Here is a 27,379-nt window from a genome sequence, read left to right on the forward strand (position 1 = left end):
TCATCCCTCTAGTGGATGAGACAAAGATTTGAACAGTGATCTGCCCCTTCTCAGGGGAGTACCCCAGCCACTGAGCTATTGGATATTCTGCTCAATTTCTGCTAGTGAAGATGTTCCACTGTATACAAATACTTAAGTCATTGGGCCAGAGACAGAAACAGTAAGTGTGACTCTAATTTGGTGGTAAGTGTACCCATCCACCAGAGAGAAACATCCTTAGATCTCACTTTCTTGTAACATTACCCTGTGTGAATGACTAAGAAAAGCTACTTTTAACTTCAAAATCTCACCTCATTCTTTATTGGTGTGTTCTAAACTTTAGAATACTTTTATGCTTACTTCAGTTGTGTTTGTTTTAAATTAGAGTTACCTTATGTTCATACCTTCCACTCCACACTAGCCTTATTCCAACCTTTGTGTGCGAACTTGACTAGCCCCTATTTTACCTTTGTCTAGTTTAAATCCCAAAACCAGAGTATTTTGTGATAGTTCTTTCTATATTTGGACATTACAGTGTTGACCCATTGGTGTATGGAATCATCTTTAATAAACTTGCTCTTCTGCCAATTAGCTCATATATCATGATCTCCTTACAGGACACTCTCTGCCTATCAGCTCTCTGAGGACAATCACTTAAACTGCTTGATTAACTTTAATTGGAATATCTTTGTTAATCAAACCGCTTTCTGAACTTTCATACTTGTAAAATTACCTATTAACTCCTCCAAATCAGAACTAATCTGATCTATTCTGCACTGATGCATAATAATCACATTGGGTGATTCTTCTATCCCAGTTATTGTGTGTGTCTAAACAGTGCTGAATTTCAAGCTATAGTAATCCAATGACTGTGAATTTGCCTTAAGAATCATGCTTAGCCTCAGACGATCTTCTTAAAACAGTTTTGCTAGCTTATGTTAAGCTGACACTACTTTCTGTTCCACTGTTCTATTCAACCTATTTTTGTCCAAAATTGTTTGTAGTTTAAAAGTTTTAATATCAAGTTGAATTGTAGATGTTGTAATATAGTTACTTCATTGAATTGATTCTTGGTTATCTGACACTATTTATCCAAATTTAGCTGTTCAATTCTACTACTTGTGAATTTTAACTAGGGTAAACAACATGTGGATACTGTTAATCTTGAATGAATGAATGAATTGAATGAATAGTGGTTAATGCTCATAGGGTTTTTTCAATGTTATAAAACTGAGTATAACACTCATCCATTCTATATTGTTAACCAACTGTTTTCATTTATTTTCTATTTTAGAATTTGATAGTCATAGAATCGTAGGACTGGAAGGGACCTCGAGCAGTCATCTAGTCCAGTCCCCGGCCCATTCTTAATCTCCAATGATGGAAATTCCATAATCTTCTTAGGCAATTTATTCTAGCACTTAACTACCCTGACCAGTAGGAAGTTTTTCCTAATGTTCAACCTAAACTGCCCTTGCTGCAATTTAAACCCATTGCTTCTTGTCCCTTCTCCTGGTAACAACCTTTTATGTACTCAAACTGTTATGTTCCCTCTTAATCTTCTCTTCTCCAGAATAAACAAACTCATTTTTTTAATCTTCCCTCATAGGTTGTGTTTTCTAGACCTTGAATAATTTTTGTTGCTCTTCTCTGGACTTCCTCCAATTTATCCACATATACATAGCTGGGTTTGCAATGACTGAGAGAACCGCAGGTGACTTGCCTGCCTGGTGCAAAGGTTGCAGATCTCTCGAGACATCCAGATAGACTTATGTGTAGTACTGGGGAGAAGCCGGTGGTCATGGTACATGTAGGTACCAAATACATAGGGACAGATAGGAGAGAGGTCCTGGAGGCCAAACTTAGGCTGCTAGACAAGAAATTGAAGTCCAGGACCTTCATGGTAGCATTCTCGGAAATGCTTCCAGTTCCATGTGCAGGGCCACTCCAACGGGCAGAACTGCAGGGTCTCAATGTGTGGATGAGACAATGGTGTAGGGAGGAGGGGTTTAGATCTATTAAGAAACGAGGAAACTTTTGGGAAAGGGGGAGCCTATACAGGAAAGATGGGCTCCACCTAAACCAAAATGGAACCAGATTGCTGGCACTTAAAATAAAAAAGGTCATAGAGCAGTTTTTAAACTAAGGGTTGGAGGAAAGCTGACAGGTGCAGAGAAGCATGTGATTTGGGGAGGATCTATTAATGGAGATTCTCCCTCTTGTAAGGAGAAGAGGATGGAAGATACAGGTGGGATCTGATCAGAAACAGTCAAACAAGAGTCCCATTCAAGTATATCATGTAATGGCAGACCACTAAAAGGTGACAAGTTTTTAAAGTCCTTGTATACAAATGCTAGAAGCCTAAATAATAAGATTGATATAATAGGCATCACAGAAACTTCTTGTAATGAGGATAATCAATTGGACACAGTAATACCAGAGTTCAAAGTATATCAGAAATATACAAGTCATGCTGGTGGGGGACACAGATCCTAAACCCTGTGCACACAGCAAAATACCACACACACACAAATTTGCACAGAAGCACGACAATTTGCACAGAAATTTTTTGCATACACAGCCTGTCAAAAATTTGCACAGAAGACATTTTTTGGGCACATGGACTGTCAAAAATTAGAGGGAACATGGAGTCGCACTATATGTGAAAGAAAGCGTAGAATCAAAAATCTTAAATGAACCTAACTGTACCATAGAATCTCTCTGGATAGTAATTACATGCTCTAATTATAAGAATATAGCAGTAGGGATATATTACTAACCACTTGACCAGAATGGTGATAGTGACTGTGAAATGCTCAGGGAGATTAGAGAGGCTACAAACATTAAAAAAAACCTCAATAATAATGGAGGTTTTCAACTATCCCCACAATGACTGGGTACATGTCACCTCAGGATGGGATGCAAAGACACCTTACTGACACCATAAAAGACTGCTTCCTGGAGCAGCTAGTCCTGGAATCCACAAGAGGAAGACCATTCTTGATTTAGTCCAAAGTGGAGCACAGGATCTGGTCCAAGAGGTGAATAAGCTGGACTGCTTGGTACCAGTGACCATAATATAATTAAATTAAACCCCACAGCAGCCCAACACTGTAGCATTTAATTTCAGAAAGGGGGACTATACAAAAATGAGTTAGTTAAATAGAAATTAAAAGGTACAGTGCCAAAAGTGAAATCCCTGCAAGCTGAATGGAAACTTTTTAAAGACATCATAATAGAGGCTCAACTTAAATGTATACCCCAAATTAAAAAACATAGTAAGAGAACCAAAAAAGTGCCACCATGGCTAAACAACAAAGTAAAAGAAGCAGTAGGTGACAAAAAGGCATTCTTTTAAAAGTGGAAGGTAAAGCCTAGTGAGGCAAATAGAAAGGAGCATAAACGCTGAAAAAGGAAGTGTAAAAATATAATTAGGAAGGCCAAAAAATAACTTGAAAAACAGCTAGCCAAAGACTCAAAGTAATAGCAAAAATATTTTTAAGTACATCAGAAGCAGGAAGCCTGATAAACAACGAGTGGGGCCACTGGACAATCGAGATGCTAAAGGAGCACTCAAGGACAATAAGGCCATTGAGGAGAAACTAAATGAATTCTTTAATCGGTCTTCACAGTTGAGGATATGAGGGAGATTCCCAAACCTGAGCCATTCTTTTTAGGTGACAAATCTGAGGAACTGTCCTAGATTGTGGTGTCATTAGAGGAAGTTTTGGAAGAAATTGATAAACTAAACAGTAGTAAGTCACCAAGACTAGATAGTTTTCACCCAAGAGTTCTGATGGAACTCCAATGTGAAATTGCATAACTACTAACTGTAGTTTGTAACCTATCATTTAAATCTGCTTCTGTATGAAATGACTGGAGGATAGCTAATGTGATGACAATTTTTAAAAAGGGCTCCAGAGGTGATCCTGGTCATTACAGGGTGGTAAGCCTGACTTCAGTACCAGGCAAACTGGTTGAAACTATAGTAAAGAACAAATTTGTTGGGGAATAGTCAACATGGTTTTTGTAACAGGAAATCATACCTCATCAATCTACTAGAATTCTTTGAGGGTGTCAGCAAGCATGAGGACAAGGGGGATGTAATGGGATCCCTGTGTTGCAGCCTGGGACTGTGGGGACTACTGTGCTCCCTTAACTCTCCAGCCTCGGCTCTCTCTCACAATGCTTTGCTAATGACAAGCAGCAAACCCCTCCAGACGCTGTGATCACTCAGCACAACAGCAGGTGGAGCCCCAGAGCCATTCATGAATCACTCAGAGAAAGGTACCAGCCAAATCCCCACAGTTCCCAGCCTTGTACCTCAGTAGTATACCATCTTGCACTGCTCAAGTCCCTTTCTTGAGCAATTGAAATTTATGAAGTTCACCACTTCAAAGAAAAGTGGATATACATTGGCTAGGCAAACACACTTGTAAAGATAAACAGTAAAACAAGTTTATTGACTACAAAAGTTAGATTTTAAGTGACTATAAGTGATAGGCAAAAAGTCAGAGTTAGTTATCAAAAGAAATAAAATATAAGCATGCAGTCTAAACTCTCAATCCTACTAGACTGGGCAACAACTAGATTAAGCAGTTTTTCTCACCCTACTTGATATTTCAGTTCATAATATACAGGTTTCTCCTCTGTTAGAGTCTTCAGTCTTCTCAGTGTCCTGGTTGCTTGCATCATAGTTGGGGAAAGGAGAGAGGCCAAGCACAAGGCTCCTGTGTTCTGTTTTATACCCTCAGTCCCATGGGCTTGGAGAATACAAGTCCAGGCATGACTGGTGGGCATTGATGAGTCCCCAGACAAGGTTGAGCAATTCCCCTGGTGTGGCCGTATGCAGGTGAGTCATTGAATTATAACTCCCTTGCTGGACAATGGCTGCTGATGGTTGTTTGACACCTGCCTGGGCGTTGGTTACTTTCTTTGCTGTTGTCTCTGGAGAGCTAATATCAGGCCAATTCCCCAACTTACAGCAAGTTTTAGTGACAACTATACAACACAATCTCATAACTTCATATGCACTGAAGATATACATATTTAGATAGAACAGTGACTTTCAGCCGATCATAACTTTCCTGTGATACCTCACATGGCCTGCTTTATATGCAATATCACAATTATGTACAAATGAGGAATATGGGAGTTACAGGGGGCTCCCCCCAAGGTATAGAATGTCACAGGGGATCCAGTGGATATCGTATACTTAGATTTTCAGAAAGCCTTTAACAAAGTCCCTCACCAAAGGCTCTAAAGCAAAGTAAGCTGTCATGGGATAAGAGGGAAGGTCCTCCCATGGATTGGTAACTGCTTAAAAGATAGGAAACAAAGGGTAGGAATAAATGGTCAATTTTCAGAAAAGTAAATAGTGGTGTCCCCCAAGGGTCTGTACTGGGACCAGTACTGTTCAACTTATCATAGGTGCTGACTTCCCCTCTAGCTGGCAGGTGCTCGACCCCCCCCCCCCCCCGCCCTAGGCCCTACCCCCATTCCACCCCTGTTCCATCCCTGCCCCCACTCCACCCCTTCCCCCAAACCCTCTCATCCGCTCTGCCTCTTCCTATCCCCGCCCCGCTCCGCTCCCACGCTGCCTCTTTCCACTTCCTCCCCCATGCGCGCCCTGTCCCCACTCGTCCCCCTCCCTCCCAGAGCCTCCTGAATGCCACAAAACAGCTGTTTTGCCATCCCCAATGGGAGGCGCTGGGAGGGAGTGGGAGGATTTGATCAGCGGGGCCACTGGCAGGTGAAAGGCCCTGGGGAGAGGGGGGAGCTTGGCTGCTGATGAGTGCTGAGCACTCCTAATTGCTGGAGCACCCACGGAGTCAGTGCCTATGCAACATGTTCATGATCTGGGAAAAGGGGTAAACAGTGAGGTGGCAAAATTTGCAGATACAAAATTACTTAAGACCGTTAAGTCCCAAGCAGACTGCGAAGAGCTACAAAAGGATCTCAGAAAAATGGGTGACTGGGCAACAAAAATTCAATGTTGATAAATGCAAAGTAATGCAGATTGGAAAACATAATCCCAACTATACATATAAAATTATGGGGTCTAAATTAGCTGTTACCCCTCAAGAAAGAGATCTTGGAGTCATTGTGGATAGTTCTCTGAAAACATCCACTCAATGTGTAGCAGCAGTCAAAAAAGTGAACAGAATGTAGGGAATCATTAGGAAAGGGATATAGAATAAGAAAATATCATATTGCCTCTGTATAAATCCATGGTATATCCACATCTTGAATACTGTGTGCTGATGTCGTTGCCCCATCTCAAGAAAAAGTATATTGGAATTGGAAAAGGTTCAGAAAAAGAAAACAAAAATGATTAGGGGTACAGAACAGCTGCCACAGGAGGAGAGATTAATAAGACTGGGACTTTTCAGCTTGGAAAAGAGACGACGAAGGGGGGATATGATAGAGATCTATAAAATCATGACTGGTGTGGAGAAAGTAAATAAGTGTTGTTTACTCCTTCTCATATCACAAGAACTAGAGGTCACCAAATGAAATGAATAGGCAGCAAGTTTAAAACAAACAAAAGGAAGTATTTCTTCACATAACACACAGTCAACCTGTGGAACTCTTTGCCAGAGGATGTTGTGAAGGCCAAGACTATAACAGGGTTCAAAAAAGAACTAGATACATTCATAGAGGATAGGTCCATCAATGGCTATTAGCCAGGATGGGCAGGGATGGTGTCCGTCACTTATGTTTTCTGGGAATGGGCAACAAGGAATGGATCACTTGATAATTACCTGTTCTGTTTAATCCCTCTGGGGCACCTGGCATTGGCCACTGTTGGAAGACAGGATACTGGGTTAAATGGACCTTTGGTCTGACACAGTATGGCCATTCTTATGTTCTCCTGTAATTCTTGTTTATTTAAGTAAACAGTTCTTTATTTAAAGTCAAGTTCAATTATTTTGGGACATCCCAGAGTGTATAGGAAAAATAATCCATGGTATATTTTTATGTGGTCACTCCTGAGTGCAGTATCTTTAATAAATAAAATGAATAACTAGAATTCCATGTAATTTTTTTCTCCTAGTTATCAATGTTAATTATTTGGTATTCGTTTGATAATTTTACTTTGAAAATTACCTGGTGTCCAACCGCTTTCTACCCCACACTTGGGTAGTTATGAGGATGTGGTCAACCTCTGCATCCTTGGATAATGAACCATTTTCCCTGATATTTGTCCATAGAAAGGAGCTGTTTAACTATACTCTGAGATAGCTGCAGATTTGCAAAGGGGTGGGTGTTTGGCAGAGTGAAGGGAATAAGAAGGAGCCTCCTGACATGGCTGGAGGCTAATGAGAAATATCTGCCTCGTGTGATAGGTAGGTGCTGTGTATTGTGAAAGCCAGGGGGAGATCCTTAGTGATGGCTGAGTGGCAAAAGTAGAGGGACTTTCTGTATGTTATGAACAGCCAGAGGTGGACCTCTACAAGTAGTCAGGGACAAGGTCAGAGATGTGATGGGCTCCTACTTTGATGTCAGAGTGTAGTGGTAGAAAAATAAATATCCTGTAACCAAGGAAATGAATGCAGTGTGTTTGTGACACGATTTTATTATTAATTGACATTATTAGAAAGGTGATGTTCCTTAATGGATCTTTTTCAGTTGATGATACATGGTAAACCCTTTATTGATTTCATTACACAGTGCAACCCTCAGACCAATGGAGCTGTGGAGGAACATGCCCAAAGTGCTGAGTGCACATGTAGCTGTGCTGATAGGCTTATAACAATGTCTGGTGGAAACTCTTCTTTGTCTTAGTGAATGGAATGGTGCGGCAGGGCCTGCCATTTTGGGGAGCAAAAGGGGGCTCCCCATGCCTTGTGTTCTTCACAGGCTGCAGGACATGGTTAGGCTGGGGTGTGGGCTGTGAACGTAGCTCCACAGTGCTCTCCAGTAGAGCTGTTTCCCTCTGCATCACATCCAGCATCTTTTCCTGCTTGTCCGTTCCTTTGTCCATGTGTTCCCATGGGAGGAGGTGGCAGGATCGTAATTTCATGTGCACCTCTACAGTTCATCCTTACACTGGAGGATGTTACCCTGAAGTGAGTTCCCAAGAGGCAGGGAAGGGTCTTGATCACAAAGGCAGTGGGGGAAACCAGGAAGAGATGCAGTCCTGATCTTTATCAGGATGGTCCCCCTTGCTCCCAGCTGGTGCAGGAGAGGAAGGGAAGTACCACTTGTATTGCAACCTAGGGAAGGCTACATTGCCTTGCACTGTGCATGCCAAAGTACAGCCCTCCTCATACCTTAAATTCTTTTTCATAACACCTACACAAGCACAAAGAGCACTGCAAAATAAATTTTGAAACTGGTCTGAACCCACAGTGTTTACACTGTAGCCACACACACCCTGTTTTTTATGCATTATGAAATATATCTATAGGAGGAGAGAGGGATGCAGACAGGCTGCTGGCAATGTCTGCTGCAGGCGCCACCCCCCACAGCTCCCATTGGCTGGGGGAGAGGGACAGAAATATCATCACTAGTCACCGGGCAGATTCAGCCATGGAGGCAGCATCATTAGTTGCCGGTGTCAGGCAAGAGTTAGAATTTAGCTAACAGCTAAGACACAAACCGCAGATCAAGCAGGAATGCTTCAGCCAAGGACACTGACCACTGTAAACAATTGATAAACTTATATGGTCAATGCCCACCCAGTAACTCAGCTCTTAGAACAGAACAAACCCTCCCTTCTCAGCACACTGGATATCTGTAAGCACTCAACCCTACCCCACCCCGCCTCCCACAAGGTAGCCTTAGATGCTTGATGCAATCAGGATGACCTCTATACATACGTACTGTTCCTATTTTTATCTTTGTTCAGGGTTCTCTCTTGACTTGTAACAATGTCTGTTTCTGTAATGAACAGATAAATGCAAATGAATTGATAAGAGAATGTATATAACTGGCCGCTATGGCACCATATTATTTTCGAAGCTGTTTATCAGTCTTCCTGGTACAGTGAATAAACCCTCTTCAGTATTGTCTGTGCTTGCCTGATTCTTCGGGAAAATCTTTTTGCCTAACACTAGGTAGAGTCAGCATCATGAGTTGCCGGGCAGAGTCAGCCATGGAGGCAGCATCACTTTTTTCCACAATGAATTTTAACAAGTCAAAATACTGAACACAACTATCTGACACCCACCTTGCTGCAATCCTGAAGGTTTTAACTGCTCAGTCACTGAGGCCAAACATTAACAAATTGACAGAACTGAAGCGTTGCCAGGTGTCTGGCAAACACTAAAAACTCTGGCAGGCAAAGAATTGTACAAAGCTGTATGACAGTTTTGTTATTTCTAAGAAATTCAAAATAAAAAATACAATATAAACATTTTCTTTTCTGAACACCATCTTCAGCGACATTGGCCCACTAGCAGGGTTTGAGGACTGGCACTGGCCCTAAGGTAAATTGAGTTTGAGACCTCTGATCTATAGCCTCATTTGTGCCATTAGCCTCCTAATATAGTATGTTTTCAAATGTAAAGAGAGGTAAAAGCACAGGGTGCTGATCATACTGTGAAACAAAGGACTTCTCTATTGCTTTTGCTCTTTCTCTGGCTGCTGCTACAATAATTGTGCCTGCCCTGCAACTGGCCTGCATTTTTTAAACCAATACAGTTACCATTGTTTTGAACAGGGTCAGAGGAAGGCTGCAGTGCATGGGGAGGGAAGGGGAGCACCAAGCAGCACTAGAAAGTGGGTAGTGGGGTTCATATTTGCTCAGTTTGAGATCTGATACTTCAGGGAAATAAGCCCTTCAGAGTTTAAAGTGTCCAAAGTCAACACCATTTTGAGGACACTGCGGGTTGGGGTGGGGGAAAACAAGGAGAGGCTGATAGTTCACATCCACTGAACGTGGCAGCACCCAGCCAGTACCCAGAACAACATGGGTCAAATCCCCCTGTAGAGGTGTATTTCAACACAGCACATAACATTGAGTGATGACAATCCCCTCCTGGATTTCAGGGGCATCTCCAGCACCTAGGTCGCTGGCTTGGGCATGCCAAAGAGATATTGGCTCTCTGAGAATATCTCCTCCTGGCTGGGGTCAGGACTCAATTGAATTTCTTTGGAGTGGTTGGCTCCAAACTGCCCAGAGCCTCACGCTGGGGTTCGGTGGGTGCCTTATTTCTAAAATCCAGCCCCACTCCTCATAGCATGGCAGGTATGGGGCACATTGCCAGAGGTCCTCTTCTCTTCCCTCTGTTCTTGTAGCACCATTGGAGATGCAGCTGTGGCCAGGGAGTAATCTGGCATGTGCTCTGCCAGTTGCTTATAGGTCGTGACATTCTGGTGACACTTGTTCAGAGGGACTGGATGTGCTTCTCTTCCCAGAGGGCAAGGCAGGCCAGGAGCACCAGAGGGGACCAACAAAACAGCAGAGGTGTACACACCACAAAGCTACTTTTGGTGACTAAACTACCTGTTTTGCTGACAAAATAAAACCACCTCAATGAGAGAGACAGAGCTTTTTGTGGCCAAGTGACAAAGCATCAGCGTAGATGCTGCCGGTATGTCACTGTAACTGGCCTCCCCCAGGATCCCACAATGCCTGCTGTGACCACTCCACTGCCCTGCATTTCAGCTACACAGGCATGCACCCCTCCCCTTCCAAAGCTCCAGGAAGTTCTGAAACTCTGGAGCTCACATAGCTACTACCCAGCTGAGCATGCAGCTCCCAGCAGCAAAACAGCAAACACGCTCCTGCTTGGACTACTGGGGTGGGGTGGATCATTGGTCTGTGGGAGAACCCAGAGGGAATCACAGAATCATTAATGTGGAATCCTGCTCTCCCCAGCCCTAGGAGCACAGTGGCTGGCAGGTAGGCAGGGTGGGCTGCTGCGGCAGGGGGAGAGACTCATGTTGTGCTGAGGCAGGGGTTGATGAATGCAGGGTGGGGGGTCCCCCTCCACCACCCCCACTTCAGGATTGGTTGCTCAGACTGCTGTCCAAACTTAAAGAGACAGCATGCCAACACTTTCCCCCAACACACATTTTGTCTCTGTCTCTTCCCCCCTCACACACATGCTCCTTGTCACACACTCTCAACCTCTCCACCCCACACACTTCAGTTGAAAAGTAGCTGGCAATCTAATAGGATGCCCATGGAACAATGGGACTGAGAAATCTGCATCATGTGATGCTGTACCTGACCTATGAGGCATTGCAAACCCTTCCCAAAGCACCCTGCAGCCAGTTGTGCAGTGGGATAGACACAGTGCACTACATCAATGCAAGAGCTGCTAGTGTGGATGCGCTCTGCCAACTGTTACGAATTACACCTTGTAGGACACGCACACAACTGCTGCAAATTATACCTGGTAGGACATGCACACAAGTGCTACGAATTACTCCTGATAGGTCATGCACAGTTCGAATCTAGGCTGAGGCACAGAAATAAAGTCCACAACTGCAGAGTTCCCAAAAGACACTAAGTTTATTACGCTCGAGCGTGGTGCCCCCCTGCTAGCCAGGAGGGGACCCCGACTGCAAATTATACAAAGGTTATATACCTTTTAGCAAAGCATGTTGCCCTCGTGCATCGGAAACCTTAGCCAATAAACAAACCCTTGTCTTATCTACCACCTATCCCTGCTTGGTGCATTCCTCGTGCTATACCAGTATGTTAATTACACAGCATGGTCCTAAAGCCATGCATCAGTAACTTTTATTATCAGGATGGGAGGCCTCACATCAAGGCCAAGAGACAGGGAGTTAGAGACTGACAAAAACCAGATACTGCAAATCAAGGCAGGCTGGAGAAAAGGAGGAGGATTTTCACATGGATTCAGTATCTAAGGATTACTCCTCCTGGTGTATGATGTGCTGGCATTTAAACAATGGTGGGCCCCAAACCAAAATGGAGTCACATGTGCTAACTTTTCCTTAACACAACACAAGAAGCACGGTGTGGACATGCAACAGCAGTTTAATTAAAGCAGCGTAACTTTTGTCTACACACACTACAGGGTTTTATTGACAAGGCCTAGGATTCATAAAAGGGTGCACATGGAGATGTGTCATCTGGTCAAGATGACTCCAGAGCAGTAGAGCGCACAGAGGTAAACACAGGCTGACCTGGGTGCGAAGCAATGCAGTGGGGGATAGCAGTGGGAGGACTGCCAGAAGCGGTATAGAAGTAATCCAAACAAACCTTATACCACTAGAACTAAGGAGTACAGTAACATCACCTCCAAAGAGGATTCATTGAAGTGGGATAAGACAGCAGATAAATAAATAAATAAAAATAACTAACTTCTGCTTGAGAACTCAATTCAATTTATGCCAAAATAGTTAAAGTTATAACTAGGCTTGACAGAATTCTATTTTTATTTTTCATCATTTCTACATTCCACCCACCAAGACAACAGAAGAGTTTCCACCTACACATTTTTGTGAATCCATTAGTACAGCCATGTGGACACTCAGCACTTTGGGCATGTTCCTCTACAGGCCCACTGGCATTACGGTTACATTATGCTTTGTCAAATCAATAGCATTTATCAACTGAAAAATTGCATTGAGCTGCAGCTCCCCTTTCCCTAACATTGATTATCAATACAATCCGTACACAAACGCACTGCCTTCATTTAACTGGCTACAGAACATTCATTTTCCACCACTACACTCTGACATCAAAGTAAGAGCACAACACATCCCTGACCACTGGGTGCACCTTGTAGCTGTTCACAATATACAGGAAATCCCTCTGCCTCTCAGCCTTTGGTGAGGATCTCCCCTGGCTTTCACAGATGTTGTGCAAAACACAGCAACCACCTATCAAGTGAGACAGAGATTGCTCAGCAGCCTCCAGCCTTCTCAAGAGGTTCCTCCTCCTTCCCTTCAGTCTTCCAAATGCGCATTTCACTGGACTAGCTGCTCAGAGTATAGTTAAACAGCTCCTTTCTCCTGTCCAAGGGGCCAGGAAAATGGTTCATAAGCCAGGAAGGCAGTGGATAAACTGGCTCTGGAAATGACAGGAGTGGGGGTAGAAAGGGGTTGGATGGCAGGTGATTTTCAAAGTAAAAGAACCAAATAAGTATAAAAATTCATAATTGGGAGAAACCATTAATGAGACGGAATTATTAATGAATTGCTTCTCATATGACTATTTCAGGAAAACCAAACCAACACATAGAATGATTGATTATGGATATTAAGGAGACAGCAGCAGACCAAAATTGGTGATGAATCCTGGTCACGCCCCACCTGAGGCACGTTGCGCATATGCTAAAAAGAATGAGACTGCAATCCAGGAGTAACCGCTTAAAAATGAACAAAGGATTCTGCTTCCTTTACACTAAAGTACAGCCCAAAACAAAACAACTGAACTCAAATTTAAAATAGGGAAACATTTATTTAAGTAATCAAAACTGATTGAAGAAACCAACAAAAAATTAAATCCACAAGGATTATCCAAATGAGACACACCAACTGAAAAAAGGTAAATAAAAGAAATGATACAATGTATGAAATCTTAAAATAACGTCTTAACTAACATGAAATTCTAAAATAGAATAACTTCGGATACTAACAAGCATCAACGGTTCCCGCCTCCCAAATAAAATTCACTTGTAGCGAAGTATTATCAACAGAATGTAACAGCTAATCTTAAAGAAAACATTTCAGATAACCATGTACAACCTCAGTGAAGTAACTGGATTACAAACTCTATAATTCAACTTGATATTAAAACTTTTAAACTCAAAACAAATTTGGATGAAACTAGATAGGTTGAATAGTACAAACAACACTGAAAGTTGTGTAGACAGCACAAAATCTACCAAATCCATTATTACTACTTTTATTTCCATCTTAATAAGGTAACATTGTGAGGCTAAGCATGATTTAAGGCAAATTCGCAAGTCATAGGATCACTACAGTTCAAAATTCAGCATTGTTTAGACACATGTATCTAGTTGGAAATAGTTACAATGACACATAATAAATGGGGTACAAGAATCACCCAATTTGATTATTATACAACAATGCAGATGAGAGAGGATTAGCTTTGGTTTGGTGGAGTTAATAGGCAATTTTACAAGGGTGAAAGTTCAGAAAGCAGTTTGATTAACCAACGTATTCAAATTAAAGTTAGTCAAGGAGAGTGAGGGAGTTTACTTGGAAAGTTGAAAGGCAGTATATTGCAGGGAGATCCTGGTATTTGAGTTAATTGGCAGCGGGGGGCGGGGGGGGGGGGGGAGGGAAGAGAGTGATTATTAAAGGTAATTCAATACACCAATAGGTAAACATTGTAACATTCAAATATAGAAAGAATTATCACAAAGTACCCTGCTTCTGGTATATAAAATTGACAAATGTAAAATAAGAACTAGTTAAATTCCTATTCCAAGATTGGGAAAAGGTTTGTGTGGAGTGTAAAATATAAACATATTAGTTCATTCTGTAGTTAGAAACACACAACACAACTGAAGTTAGTACAAAATTATTCTAAAGTTTAGAACATACACAGATAAAGATTGATGTGAGATTTTGAAGTTAGAAGATAACTTCTCTCACTCACACACAGTGTAGTGTTACAAGGGTGAGAGATCTAAGGATGCTTCTCTCACCGGCACTTAATTCTCACTCATATGCAAAAACTGGAGCTGTGGAGGGAAAATTCCAGGGAAGAGCAGAACAGTGATTAACAAAGTTGCTAGTTCTTAGTAACACTTCAAGATAGGACTTGAGCTGAAACAAGACAACAAAGATACAGTAACACAATCAGCACAGCTGAGATTTAGTTATGTCCTCATCAAACCAAAAATTTGAAGGGTAGCTCTTTTAAGCAGTAAGCCAGATAATTTAGTAAGCCAAGTTAAGTGCATCCAGCACCACACACCCATGGTGTGAACAATAAGTCTGGCAGCTACAGGTTACAGCATGTCATTTAAAGCAGCCAAAATCTGCAATGTTGTCAGATTCAAACCCTATCTTACTCTAGTTATGTCCTTTAAGGCTCTGTTTCTTTGAAGCACAGAAAATCCCTATGGAATTGTAGCAGCAAGCTTTGATTTCCTAAATCTTTCTGCACTTTCAAGCAGATGCAATTTCTCACCCTTCCTTCTGCTGTTCAGCGTATGGCCTTCTTTGTGGTGAGTGGTGGGACTTAGGATCTTACGATCACTGGAGAAGGGGGATTGGATCAAGAGTCACCCACCTTATAGGTGGATGCCCTGGCCCTCAGGCTGTGGAATCATTCTTACTCTGGCCCAATGATTCCTTAAGTATTTATATACAGTGGAACTGCTTCGCTAGGAGAGACACGGAGACACTCACATCAGAATATCCCATGTCTTGGTAGTTCAGCCACTCTCCTGAGAAGTGCAAGATCCCTGTTCAAATCCCTTTGCCTCAGTAGGTAGTGGGGGGACATGAACAAGGTGTCTCCCACATCCTGGGTGAATAAAATAACCATGAAGCTAAAGGTTATAAAGGAGCTCCTCCATCTGCTTCCTCCCCAGCTGTGTTGTGTGGAGATAGGTGGCCTCTGAATAGGACTTCTGTATCAAACCCCATTGGCAGAGGAACATCTAACTTCCCCAGTTCCTGACTCAAAGGAAGAGATAGGCACCTATCTCCATAAAAAGGATGGGGCTTAGAAGAGTCCTCTCCTGGTGGCATCCTCCACTGGGCAGCTTAAGTGGCTTCCCACCTAGTATGCTGGGTTCTGTGCCAAGATTGATTTTAAAAAGCAAAGTTTCACTGATGTTTTGGGTTTTCTTTTAAGACTTTTATTGTTGTTGGGTTTTTTTTAAACGAAGTTGCACCCTGACGGTTTATTGCTTAATTCTAAATGACCTGAAAATCAAAAAGGAATCCTACAAAAAGTGGAAACATGGTCAGATTAATAAGTAGTACAAAAGAACAGCACAAGAACATAGAGACAAAAGCAGAAAGGCTAAGGCGCAAAATGAGTTACACCTGGCAAGGGACAGAAAAGTCCATAAGAAGAGGTTCTTTAAATACATTAGGAGCAAGAGAAAGACAACAAAAAGTGTGGGCACTCTATTTAGTAGGAAGGAGAGCAACAATAGGTGCTTAATGCCTATTTTCCTTTAATCATCGCTAAAATGATCAATGATGACCAGATACTTAACACAATTAATATTGACAACCGGGGGAAGGAAAGCAAACCAAAATAGGGTAAAACCAGGTTAAAGAATATTTAGATAAGTTATATGTATTCCAGTCAGCAGGCTCTAATTAAATTAATCCCAGGGTACATAAAGAACGAGCTGAAGCAATCTCCAAGAGAATTCCTGGAGGACAGTGAGGTCCCAGAAGACTGGAGAAGGGCAAACATGGTACTTATCTTTAAAAAAAGGAACAAGAAGGACCTGGGGAATTATAGTTCAGTCAGCCTATCTTCACCAGATGGAAAGGTACTGGAGCAAAGTATTAAACAATCAATTTGTAAGCACCCGGGGAATAATAGGTTATAAGGCATAGTCACAATAGATTTGTCAAGAACAAATCATGCCAAACCAATTCAGTTTCCTTCTTTGATAGGATTACTGATTTAGTGGCTGGGAGGAAGCAGTAGACATGTTATAACCCGATTTTAGTAAGGTTTTTGACACAGTTCCATATGACATTCTCATATGCAAACTAGGGAAATGTGGTCTAGAGGAAATTACTATAAGGTGGGTGCACAACATGTTGAAAGACCATACTCAAAGAGTAGTTATCAATGGTTTCCTGTCAAATTGGGAGATTGTATCTAGTGGGTTCCCACCAGGGTCAGTCCTGGGTCTGGCACTATTCAATATTTTAATTAATGACCCAATAATCCAGTAGAGAGTATGCTTATAAAATTTGCAGATGACAGCAAGCTAGAAGGGGTTCCAAGCACTTTGGAGGACAGGTTTAAAATTCAAAATGACCTTGACAGATTGGAGAACTGGTTTGGATTCAACAAGATGAAATTAAATAAAGACAAGTGCATAGTACTTCACTTAGGAAGGAAAAATCAAATGCAGAACAATAAAATGGGAAACAACTGTTTAGGTGGTAGTACTACTGAAAAGAACCGGGGGGCGGGGGGGGGGGGGGGCTCAGAGGAGAGCAATAAAAATGATTAAAGGTTTAGAAAACCTGACCTATGAGTAAAGATTTTTAAAAATGAGCATATTTAGTCTTGAGAACAGAAGACTGAGGGGTGACCTGAAAATAGTCTTTCAATGTTAAGAGCTGTTATAAAGGGGATGGTGAACAATTTTTCTCCATGTCCACTGAAGGTAGCACATGAAGTGATGGGCTTAATCTGTAGCAAAAAAGATTTAGAAAGTTTTTCCTAATATCTCACCTAAATATAAGGGTTATTAAGCTCTTCAATTGGCTTCCAAGGGAGGTCGAGGAGTCCCTATCATCGGAAGCTTTTTAAAAAAAAAAAAAAAGTTGGACAAACACCTGTCAGGGATGGTCTAGGTTTACTTGGTCCGCTGGCTACAGAGCAGGGGGCTGGACTTGATGGTCCCTTCCAGACCACCCCTGCATTTCTACAGTTCTATGAGAAAGGGTTTTTTTTCCCTCTAGGTTTTTTTGTTGGGCTTTGACAATGCTCCTCCTGCTGCCCAGCATGATTGACGAACACCTGTTCTGCAACTCTCCTTCATTTCTGCCTGGCAGCCAAAGGACTCATTATTTCTTTTAAAAGTGAGCAGAGGCACTTGATTAACAATTCCACTTTTTATTTTTTAAGATTATAAATTTAACTGATGGGTTTGTCTTGGCTATTTGAAGAGCAAGATTTTTTTCCTTATTTCAGAATCGGTAAGGGTTCGGAGTGGACTTCAGTACAGGTTAGGTTTCAGATGGGTTTAGTTTCCCTTCCTGCAGCTGGGCTATTACTATTCCTTCTTGCATATTATTAAAAATCCTTCTGATTAGCTGATGGCCCAGGTAAGAGAGAGGGAGCTTTAAATTATGGGAAGAACATTTCTTGTCCTGCAGCATTTAGAAAGACAATTTCACTTTCTTTTGGAAGTCAAGGATGTTGTTCCCCTGAGCAAACAGCATCCGCACCCCACTGCGAATCATAGCCCTAGGGGTGTGAGTCAGATATATAAGGGTGGTGGTGTGTGGAGATAAGGGATACATGGGGAGGTATGTGTGAGAGTCGGGGGGGGGGCAGGGGGAGTGCAATAAACAAGTCTCATCACAACACGGGAATCTTATGCCTGGAACATGTGTAGACCAAGAGGCTGAGATAAGATTTCATTCTCTGCTTTAATAACTAACTATTGCAGGTCCTCATTACAGGGCCACTCCTGCCTGCCCTGACCCTTTGAGATTCATGGGTCTCAATAGAGGTCTTATACACATGACCCATTCCTAGGTGTTGTGTCCTGTGTGGATTCTCTGATGTGTAATGAGGTTTGAGCTTTCACTGAAGCCTTTCCCACATTTAGCTCACTTATAGGGTCTCTCTCCGCCACATGGGTTCTCTGATGCTTAATTAGGGTTGATTTCCGACTGAAGGTTTTCCCGCAGTCGGGGCAGTTATAGGGTCTCTCTCCTGTGTGGATTCTCTGATGTTGAATAAGGTTGGAACTTTGACTGAAGCTTTTTCTGCACTCATTGCATTTGTAGGGTCTGTCCTCAAGGTGGGTGCTCTGATGATTACAAAGGGCTGAGCTGCTACAGAAACTTTTCCCACAGTGAAGACATTCATAGGGTCTCTCTCCACTGTGGATTCTCTGATGTTTCCTAAGGGCTGAGCTCGCATTGAAGCTTTTCCCACATGCGGGGCATTTAAAGGGTTTCTCAGCCATGTGGATTCTCTTGTGAGTAACAAGAGTTGACTTCAGTCTGAAGCTTTCCCCGCAGTCAGGGCAATTATAGAGTCTCTCTCCCATGTGAATTCTCTGATGTGTATAAAGGTTTGAGCTTTGACTAAAGCTTTTCCCACATTCACTGCATTTGAAGGGTTTCTCTCCTGTGTGGGTTCTCTGGTGACTAGTAAGGTGTGCACTGTGACCGAAGTTTTTCCCACACTCAGCGCAGGTATAGGGTTTCTCTTGTGTGTGGATTCTCTGATGTGATAGAAGGGTCGATCTACGACTGAAGCTTTTCCTGCACTCGAGACATTCAAAGGGTTTCTCTCCCGTGTGGATTCTCTGATGTGACAGAAGGTTTGAACTCTGATTGAAGCTTTTCCCGCAGTCGGGACACTTATAGGGTTTCTCTCCTGTGTGGATTCTCTGATGTTGAATAAGGTTGGAGCTCACACTGAAGCTTTTCCCACACACGGGGCAGTCATAGGGTCTTTCTCCTGTGTGAGTTCTCTGATGCAATAGAAACTTTGAGCTCACACTGAAGCTTTTCCCACACTCATTACATTTATAGGGTTTCTCTCCCATGTGGATTCTCTGATGGTGAATAAGGGTTAAGCTCTGACTGAAGCTTTTCCCACAATCACCGCACGAGTAGGGATTCTCTCCAGTGCGGATTCTCTGTTGAACAGTTTCTTTGATTTTCTTGATGCCTCTGCTCTTGTGAGTGGATTTACCCAGTCTCTCCTCTGAGTAGTTTCCCTGCTTCCTTTCTGGTCTGTGCTGAATTTCACAGGCTTCTCCCTGCTCAGGACTCTGGGAAACATCAGATCTTCCTGATACCATCCCCTGTGGTTCCACTCGCTTAGGACTTTCCTGCTGAGGATTCTCCTCCTCATTCACCATCCCATCACCTGCTGGGACAGAGAGCAAATCCAGACAGGAGTCAGTCCCTGTGCCAGGGACAGGGAACCTCAGAAAGGGGAGAACAAACCCAAATAACTGCTGGGGAGATTGAACGATCAGGAGCTGAATCCTGCTCCCCCCATACCCTTCCCCATAGGAGGGGACCCATCCTTCCTCCACATCCTATGAGCATAGATGAAGGGTCAGACAAGCTTGATGAAAATGCGTATGTGACGTCTGCCAGGATGATAGAATAACTGATTTCTGAGTAAGTTTAACTGATTCCTCACCTGTGTGGGGGTCTCTCAAAATCTCCCTTTCCTCATAGTCCCGGAGATCAGAAACGCACAGCCTCTCCCCTCGTTCCAGGAGGGAGATCACGTCAGGTTTGGAAACTGGGAATCCTGCTTGGCAGAGGGGGTGAGGAAACAAGTGTTGATCTTGGTCATTAAGCTCAGGGCTGTTATTACTTCCAAACCAAGGATCTGAGCAGCCCACACAGGGAGGCTGCCTCCTCTCCCTACCCCTAACCCTATGGGGACTGCACTATAAATCATACAACATCCCATGATGTGCAGCTCTGGAGGAGGAGTTCACCCACTCTGCCTCGGGAATGGCCCTGACTTATTCCCCTGAGGAACTGAGCAGAGTTGCTACACTCTGAAGTTACCTGGGGTACGATTTAGCCTCCATCATTTACAGTCACGTCTCCCCCCCACACACCCGTATATCCCTTCTCAACACAAGGCAGAACAGGAGGATATACTCAGACCATCAACTCTTTGGTATGGGGACTCTCTCCTAGTCTGCATCCATGCAGCACCTAGCTCCACAGGTGTCACCTGACTGGGGACCCTAGGTTCTCCCCCAATCATAAGCTGTTCAGAAATAAACAGAGGAAACACAACCCAGGGCCTGGAAAAAGATCACTATACACCTGCTCCCTGTCCAATGCAGAGAGCAAAGAGCCACCTCTCATGAGTCATGATGGTCCAGCACAAGGGCCCCCATACGCTTGCTGATCAACTGTCATTCAGTCCTTCCCCATTATCCATAAGACGCGATCTGCCCCCGCTGAGGCCTGGCTGACTCACACCTCAGGCCTGGTATTGGCTTTTCCTACCCCCTTAGCCTGCTCCATACACCTCAGACCCAGAGAGGACAGCTCTGGCTGTGGAGTAGACATTCTCCTCCCACCTTGGCTCAAATCACAGAATCATAGAAATGTGTTGCTGAAAAGAACAGCAAGAGCTCATCTGTCCCAGCCCCCTGCATTGAGACAGAAGTAGGTACCCCAAGACCAACCCTGACAGATGTTTGGTTGCTTTTAAGAACAGGATAGACAGTGACTGGCTCTTTGTCTACACTCGCAATTGAATGACAAAACTTTTGTCTTTCAGAGGTGTTAAACACCCCCACCACCCGAAAGAAGTTTTGTCATGACAAGTGCCAGTGTGAACAGAGCACTCCTGCTGACAAAGCGAATGCCACTCATTGGGGGTGGAAGTTTTTTGTCAGTAGGATAGCCGACAAACAGCGGCTACGCTGCACAACTTTTAGCGGCAGGGCTGTGGCAACACAGCCATGTCGCTAAAAGCTGTGTAGTGTAGACAAAGCCTGGAATTTCATAACTTTCCTTGTTAACCTGTTCCATTACCTAACTGTTCTTACAGATAGAAAGTTTTTCCTAATATCAAACCTAAATCTCCCTTGCTGCAGGTTAAGCCCATCACTTCTTTTCCTATGTTCTGTGGACATAGAGAACAATCGATCACCTTCCTCTTCATAACACACCTTCCCACATTTGAAGACTGGTATCAGGTCTCCCACTCAGTCTTCTTTTCTCAAGACTAAACATGACCACTTCTTTTTGCCTTTTCTCATAGGTCAAGTTTTTTTGCTCTCCTCTATACTCTCTCCAATGTGTCCACATCTTTCCAAAAGTGAGACACCCAGAAGTGTTCACAGTACTCCAAATGAGTCCTAATCAGTGCCAAGTAGGGAGGGACAATTACCTACTGTGTCATACATATGACTCTCTCATTAATACAGCCTAGCATGATATTAGCCTTTTTTGCAATTACGTCACATTGTTGGCTCACATTCAATTTGTGATCCACTATAACTCCCAAATGCTTTTCTACAGTACTACTTCCTGGCCAGTTATTGCACATTGTGTATTTGTGCATTTGATTTATCCTTCCTCAACGTAACACTTTGGATTTGACTTGATTTATTCTTGACAAATCAATGTTGACTATTACTTATCCACTAGGTGCTTACAAATTGATTGTTTAATAATTTGGTTCAATGTCTATGCAGGTATCAAAGTTAGGCTGATTGGCCTATAATTCGCAAGTCATCTTTGTTCCCCCTTTTAATGATAAGTACTATGCTTGTCCTTCTCCAGTCTCTGGGACCTCACCTGTCCTCCATGAATTCTCAAAGATAACTGTTAATAGTTCCGAGATTGCTTCAGCTAGTTCCTTAAGTACCCCAGGATGAATTTTGTCAGTCCCCGATGACTTAAAGAATATTTAAGTAAGTTAGATGTATTCAATCTGTTCTTTCTCTACTCTGGCTTGTGTTCCTTCCCCCTTGTTTTTGATATTACTTCTATTAAGCATCTGGTCAACATTAATTTTTTTTTTACTAAACACTAAAGGAAAATAGGAATTAACAACTCAGGCTTCCTGATGTTATCATTTTTAGCTCTCTTTCCCCTCCAAGTAGTGGGCCTACACTGTCTTTCATTTTTCTCTTGCTCCTCATGTATTTACAGGACTTCTTCTCATTGCTTTTTATGTCCCTTGCTATTTGTAACTCATTTTGTGCCTCAGACTTTTTGATTTTCTTGCTACATGCCTCTGCTGTTATTTCATACTCATCCTTAGCAAGTTGTCCATGTTTTCACTTTTTGCAGGATTCCTTTTCAATGTTCATGTCATTAAAGACCTCCTGATGCAGCGATATTGGCCCCTTGCTATTCTTCCTATCTTTCTGTATTATTGGGATACGCTTTTGGTCTTGTAAATATTGTCTTTTTGAGAAACTGCCAGCTCTCCTGAACTCCTTTTTCCCTTAGATTTTCTTTCTATGGGACCAAACATACCAAGTTCTCAGAGTTTGTGAAAGTCTGCTTTTTGGAAGAACATTGTCCTTATTCTGCTAATTTCCCTCCTTCTTTTCCTTAGATGCAGGACAGATCCATCCAAAGAAATCCCACCAAGTGAACCCCCATAGTTCCTGAATCCTCAGGTTCCTAGTCGAGCATCTCTCTTATAGTTAGTGCTTGAGTCACATTGGTGCTTGGTGAATAGGGAAGTTTGCTGAATTGGAACTTGACCAAATTTCTGACTAATCTACAGATCTGCAAACATAGATTGCCAGATGTAAAGGCCAGAAGGGAGTATTAGGATTATCTAGTCTGACCTCCTGTATGTTAGACAGGTCAGACAACCTTGCGCAGAAATTCCTGCATCAAGTCCATATCTTGTGGTTGAGCTAGACATATTTGTTAGAAAGAGACATCCAAGCTTGATTCAAAGACTCCTAGTGATGGAGAATCCACCACATCCCTGTGTAAATTACTCCAATGGTTAATTAACCTCACTGTTAAACATCTGCACTTTATGACTGGTCTGAATTTATCCAGCTTCAGCTTCCAGCCACTGGATCTCCTTCTGATTTTGTCTGCTAGATTAAGGAACCCTGTGCTGTCAGAAATCTCCCTCTGTAGATACCTAAGGCTTCTGTTCAAAATACTACTAAATCTTCTCCTGGATAAATTCAATATACGGAGCGCTTTAAGTCTCTCACTCTAAGGCACATTTTCCAAACTTGAAATCATTCTTGTGGCACTTTTATGAACCCTTTGCCAATTTGTGAATATTCTTCTAACCTCCCTGGGCTGTCCCCCAGACATTCATATAGTATATCGATAGACTCACAGAATACTCTCAGACCACCAGTTACTTCATATATTCTCCCTCAGCCCCAGAACACAGCCCCTCTCAGTGCGAGGAACCATCACGGCCAAGAAGAGACACTAGGACCAACGTCCTCCTTCCAAGAACTCAGCACCTTGGCAGAAGAGGTAGCTCTAGAGACACTAATGGCAACCAGCCTCATGACTCTGGTCCATAGCTTTCCTGACAGGTAAAAGAGTCTGGAACATCTGGGAGCTCCGGCTAACATATCTGGCTCAGGCAGAATGCAGTCAAGATGGAGATAAAGTGCACTTAAAAATCTTGGTTCTGGGAAGAGTAGCACCATCAACATGTCCCTCAATCTTCTGTTTTGTGGGAAGGCACAGTATCACAGACACACAATCTAGGGACTAACAGGGCTGATCGTCATAGAAATATGGGGGACCAATTAAGAATCCTGAAGAGAAGCTGACCCAGATGCTTCTGAGACCCCACAGTTTCTAATACCCAATGGGACAGGAATCCTTACCCAGCGAGGTCACGGTCTCATAATTCTCCTGCATAACATCCCTGTACAGGGCTCTCTGACCTACGTCCAGCAGGGCCCATTCTTCCTCAGAGAAATACACAGCCACCTCCTCGAAGGTCACCGGCTCTGCTGCAGCCATTTCCCTTCCTGTCTCTCCGTGGATGGGATGAACTGGAGCAAATGTGGATTTTATTCTGCAGCCTGTCAGAGTGAGAAGGGCGATAGGGAAGGTTTCAGAAGGGGTTTAATCCATTACACACCCCAATTTTCCCCAGACTCCTTCCCTGCCAACAGACACCCTCTGTCATCCTAGACTCTGTCATCCTGGAGAATGCTTGAGCCAAAACACTAAAAAACAAAACAAAACAACCCAAAGTTTAGTCCCAAATCCATAGTCAAGTCTCTCAATAAGTGGCCTGCGTTTCAAGAATGTTGAACCTGCCACATTGGGTCTCAGTTCTGAACGTCCAGCCTTGCTGATAATTAGGCCAATGACTGAGCTGCCTGAACACAGACGTAGGTGTCTACATTAGTCTCCTGTTTTTTAAGGATCCTGGCTTTTATCACTTTATTTACAGCCCAGCCCAGCCCCTCCCACAAGGACTAAATCCATACAGACTTTTAAACACTGTTAGTGACAGAGAGTAAGTGAAGTCAATGGAAGCACTGAGATGCTTAATATTAAATATGTGTGAATGGTTGTAGGATGAGTTCCTAAGATTCATACAGCTTAAGGCCACAAAGGACTATGAGATCATCAGTCTGACTTCTGTATGTCACAGTCCCTTGCATTTTACCCTGTTACACCAGTTCTGAGCCCAATGACCTGCATTTGTCTAAAGTATATTGGTCAGAAAAGCATCCAGTGTTTATTTGAAGACATCAAGAGATGGAAAATCCACCACTTCCCCTGGTCATTTGTTCCAGTGGTTAATCACTTTCACCCTGTAGGGTGGGAGGGTCTAGCCCAAGCCAAGAAGTCTAGGTAGCAATGAAACAGCCCTGCTACCAGAGCCCCATGAGCCCATGTCGGCTAGCATAGGCCAGCTACGGGTTTTTCTTTTGCTGTGTAGACATACCCTCTGTGGCTCAAAAGCTGGTCTCTCTCATGAACAGAAGTTGGTCCAATAATATATTACCTCACCCACCTTGTCTCTTGAATAGGAATTCTTTCTCAGTCAAATGTAAAATTTTTACTTAAATTCTTAAGGGACTAGAATTAGTTTAAAAAATAAAATGGTAAAATTGTAATTTGCTCTTTTCCCAGGCCCCTTCTCAAAAACAAGCTAAGTGTTTTCCCATATCAAACTTTCCAAATAAATTCACCCAGGACAGAGACTCTCTGCTCTAAAATGAGCTTAGGAATTGTCAAACTATGTCAGACCTGAGGCCTGTCTGGTAACTCTGAGTGTGTTATAAGGAACTGAAAAGGTCCCTTTAGACTAAAACGGTGCAGCCAACACTGTCCATGTCACTGTGCGGTCCAGCTATACTGAAAGAGCAGAATAAAAGCAGCCACTTTGGGGGATCCCCCGACACAGTCCCCAGGGCAGCGCCTCCCCCCAGCAGCGCGGGGACCAGGCAGAGGCAGGAACTGGCTTTTCCTCTCCCTGCTCCTCCCCAGGAAAGTCAATCTGCCCGGGGAGCTGCAGGGAATGGGGCTGGGCAGGGCTGGGAGCCGGGAACCTCCCTCCCCACTGACTGGCAGGGGCAGCAGGAGCAGTCTCTGCTCCTGTCTCCCTCCTGCCCCCTCTCCCCTCCCCTCGGGCTGGGAGACTCGGTCCCTGGCCCGGCCCGGAGCGGTCGCTCTCCCGGCGCTGGCTCGGCTCCTGCCGGCGCTCAGGGGGGCAGAGCCGGGGGGGCGGCAGCTCCGGGACTCGCAGACCCCCGCCCCCCCGGGAGCAGAGCTGGGGCGAGGAGGGGCCGTTGGTGCAGAGTCACTTTCCTGCCCGGCCCCGGCCCTTCCCCCGGGTCTCTCCCCTCACCTGCAGGCTCCGGCTCAGGGGCTGGTGTCGGCAGAGCCCGGGGCTGCCCAGGGGCTGGTTCCAGCCCCCGCAGAAAGTCCCCGCGGCTGGGCCCCGAGGGGGTTAGTGCAGGTCTCTCCCCGCACACACCCCGCTGGGCAGCAGCGGCTCAGCCCGGACTCCGGGCTCAGCATGGAGCTGAAGGCAGCAGTCAGTGTTTGACTCAGGAAGTCCAACCCCCACCTGTGCAGCAGCATGAGCCAGAGCAACTTCCCCTCCCTCAGCACTAAGCAGGGCTGCAGCCGGGCCTTACAGTGTTAACCCCTCAGCTGCTGGACGCCAGCCAGAATCCTTCTCTCCTTCCTGAGCTGAGAGAACCCCCCAGTGTGTAGACACAGAGTCCTGGAGCAGTGCGCTCCCTGGTGCCATCCCGGGCTCTCAGAAGCCTCCTGTGTGGCTACCTCCCTTAGCCACCCTGTGCTATTTATTTTGCTGTCCCAGCAGGAACAGTCCCCTCCCCCTCGCCCCCGACAGGGATGCGGCAGACGAATCAGGTGAGAAACTGCTTCCTGGAGCATTTGCTCCTTTGCTGGACCTATCCGAGGTTGCTCAGTGGCATCTGCTGAAGCTGCTGCCCTCACTCTGCCCTTCCTACCCTCCCAATCTGCTTCCTGCGGCAAGGAAATGGTGCTAACAGTGGGAGAAAATGAGAGGGGAAAGAAGGTGAGAAATCATTGTCAGGTGAGGAAAGTTAAATAGGAAGCGGTTATGTCAACCTAACCAAAGTCAGGCTAAGAGAGGCTGCTGGGAAAGCCTCTGACAGCAGAATGAAGGAATACTTGTTTAAGTTGCAGGGAGTAAGAAAAAAGGGGAGGCCTGCATTCCTGCCTTTTTGTACCAAATGTTCTGGGAACAGTTTGTTGAGATAGGAGGCACTGTTTTCCACTCCTTGTTTTTGTGTTATGTCTGTTCTTAACTCCTCGTCTCCTGGTTGACACCCATACCGATAAGAAAGTTAGTGAAGCATTGCGATTTGCTAAAAGTTATGTACAATAAGGGGGTAGAAGTGCATGCATAATAGAGAAAGAGGATTTTAACTAACATAGGGGAGGGGTGGGCTGCTTTATGAATAAATCTGTGACGCGACAGAACGGTCTATAAAAACCTATGAGTTTTATTTAGAGGCTGCTGGTTCTCTTTGGAGACGGGCTGCTCTCTATTGTTGTGTGCACTCTTCAATAAAGAGCTTTGTGTTCGGACCTT

General features: G+C 43.9%; 2 protein-coding genes across 4 annotated transcripts in view; one reads left to right on the forward strand and one right to left on the reverse strand.

Moving 5' to 3' along the window:
- The window catches only part of LOC102940697 (zinc finger protein 271), a 342,407-nt gene that overhangs the window by 28,192 nt on the left and 286,836 nt on the right, over positions 1-27,379 (forward strand). The gene's annotated exons all lie outside the window — the stretch shown is intronic.
- LOC102941612 (zinc finger protein 501) lies at positions 13,351-26,336 on the reverse strand. 3 transcript variants are annotated; one of them, XM_043528764.1, is made up of 4 exons: positions 26,138-26,336; positions 24,153-24,353; positions 19,985-20,098; positions 13,351-19,702 (listed from the first exon to the last, which is right to left on the reverse strand). In XM_043528764.1, the coding sequence occupies exons 2-4, from the start codon at positions 24,289-24,291 to the stop codon at positions 18,330-18,332; spliced, it is 1,626 nt and encodes a 541-aa protein (XP_043384699.1). In that variant the 5' UTR covers positions 24,292-24,353; positions 26,138-26,336; the 3' UTR covers positions 13,351-18,329. The 3 variants fall into 3 exon arrangements, with proteins under 3 accessions (XP_043384699.1, XP_037769204.2, XP_043384700.1); XM_037913276.2 differs by having other exon boundaries at positions 13,351-19,705; positions 26,138-26,267; XM_043528765.1 differs by lacking the exons at positions 24,153-24,353; positions 26,138-26,336 and adding an exon at positions 23,778-24,145 and having other exon boundaries at positions 13,351-19,705.

This window comes from Chelonia mydas, chromosome 14 (genome assembly GCF_015237465.2).
Source record: "Chelonia mydas isolate rCheMyd1 chromosome 14, rCheMyd1.pri.v2, whole genome shotgun sequence".
NCBI lineage: Eukaryota > Metazoa > Chordata > Testudines > Cheloniidae > Chelonia > Chelonia mydas.

Bases quoted from the DNA above. Each gene is read 5' to 3' on its own strand.
- LOC102941612 (XM_037913276.2), bottom strand. From the start codon at position 24,291: ATGGCTGCAGCAGAGCCGGTGACCTTCGAGGAGGTGGCTGTGTATTTC. The intron at 20,099-24,152 runs GTAAGGATTCCT...TCTGCCAAGCAG, and splicing joins TGAGACCGTGACCTCGCTGG to GATTCCCAGTTTCCAAACCT. The intron at 19,706-19,984 runs GTGAGGAATCAG...TCTCTGTCCCAG, and splicing joins TTTGAGAGACCCCCACACAG to CAGGTGATGGGATGGTGAAT.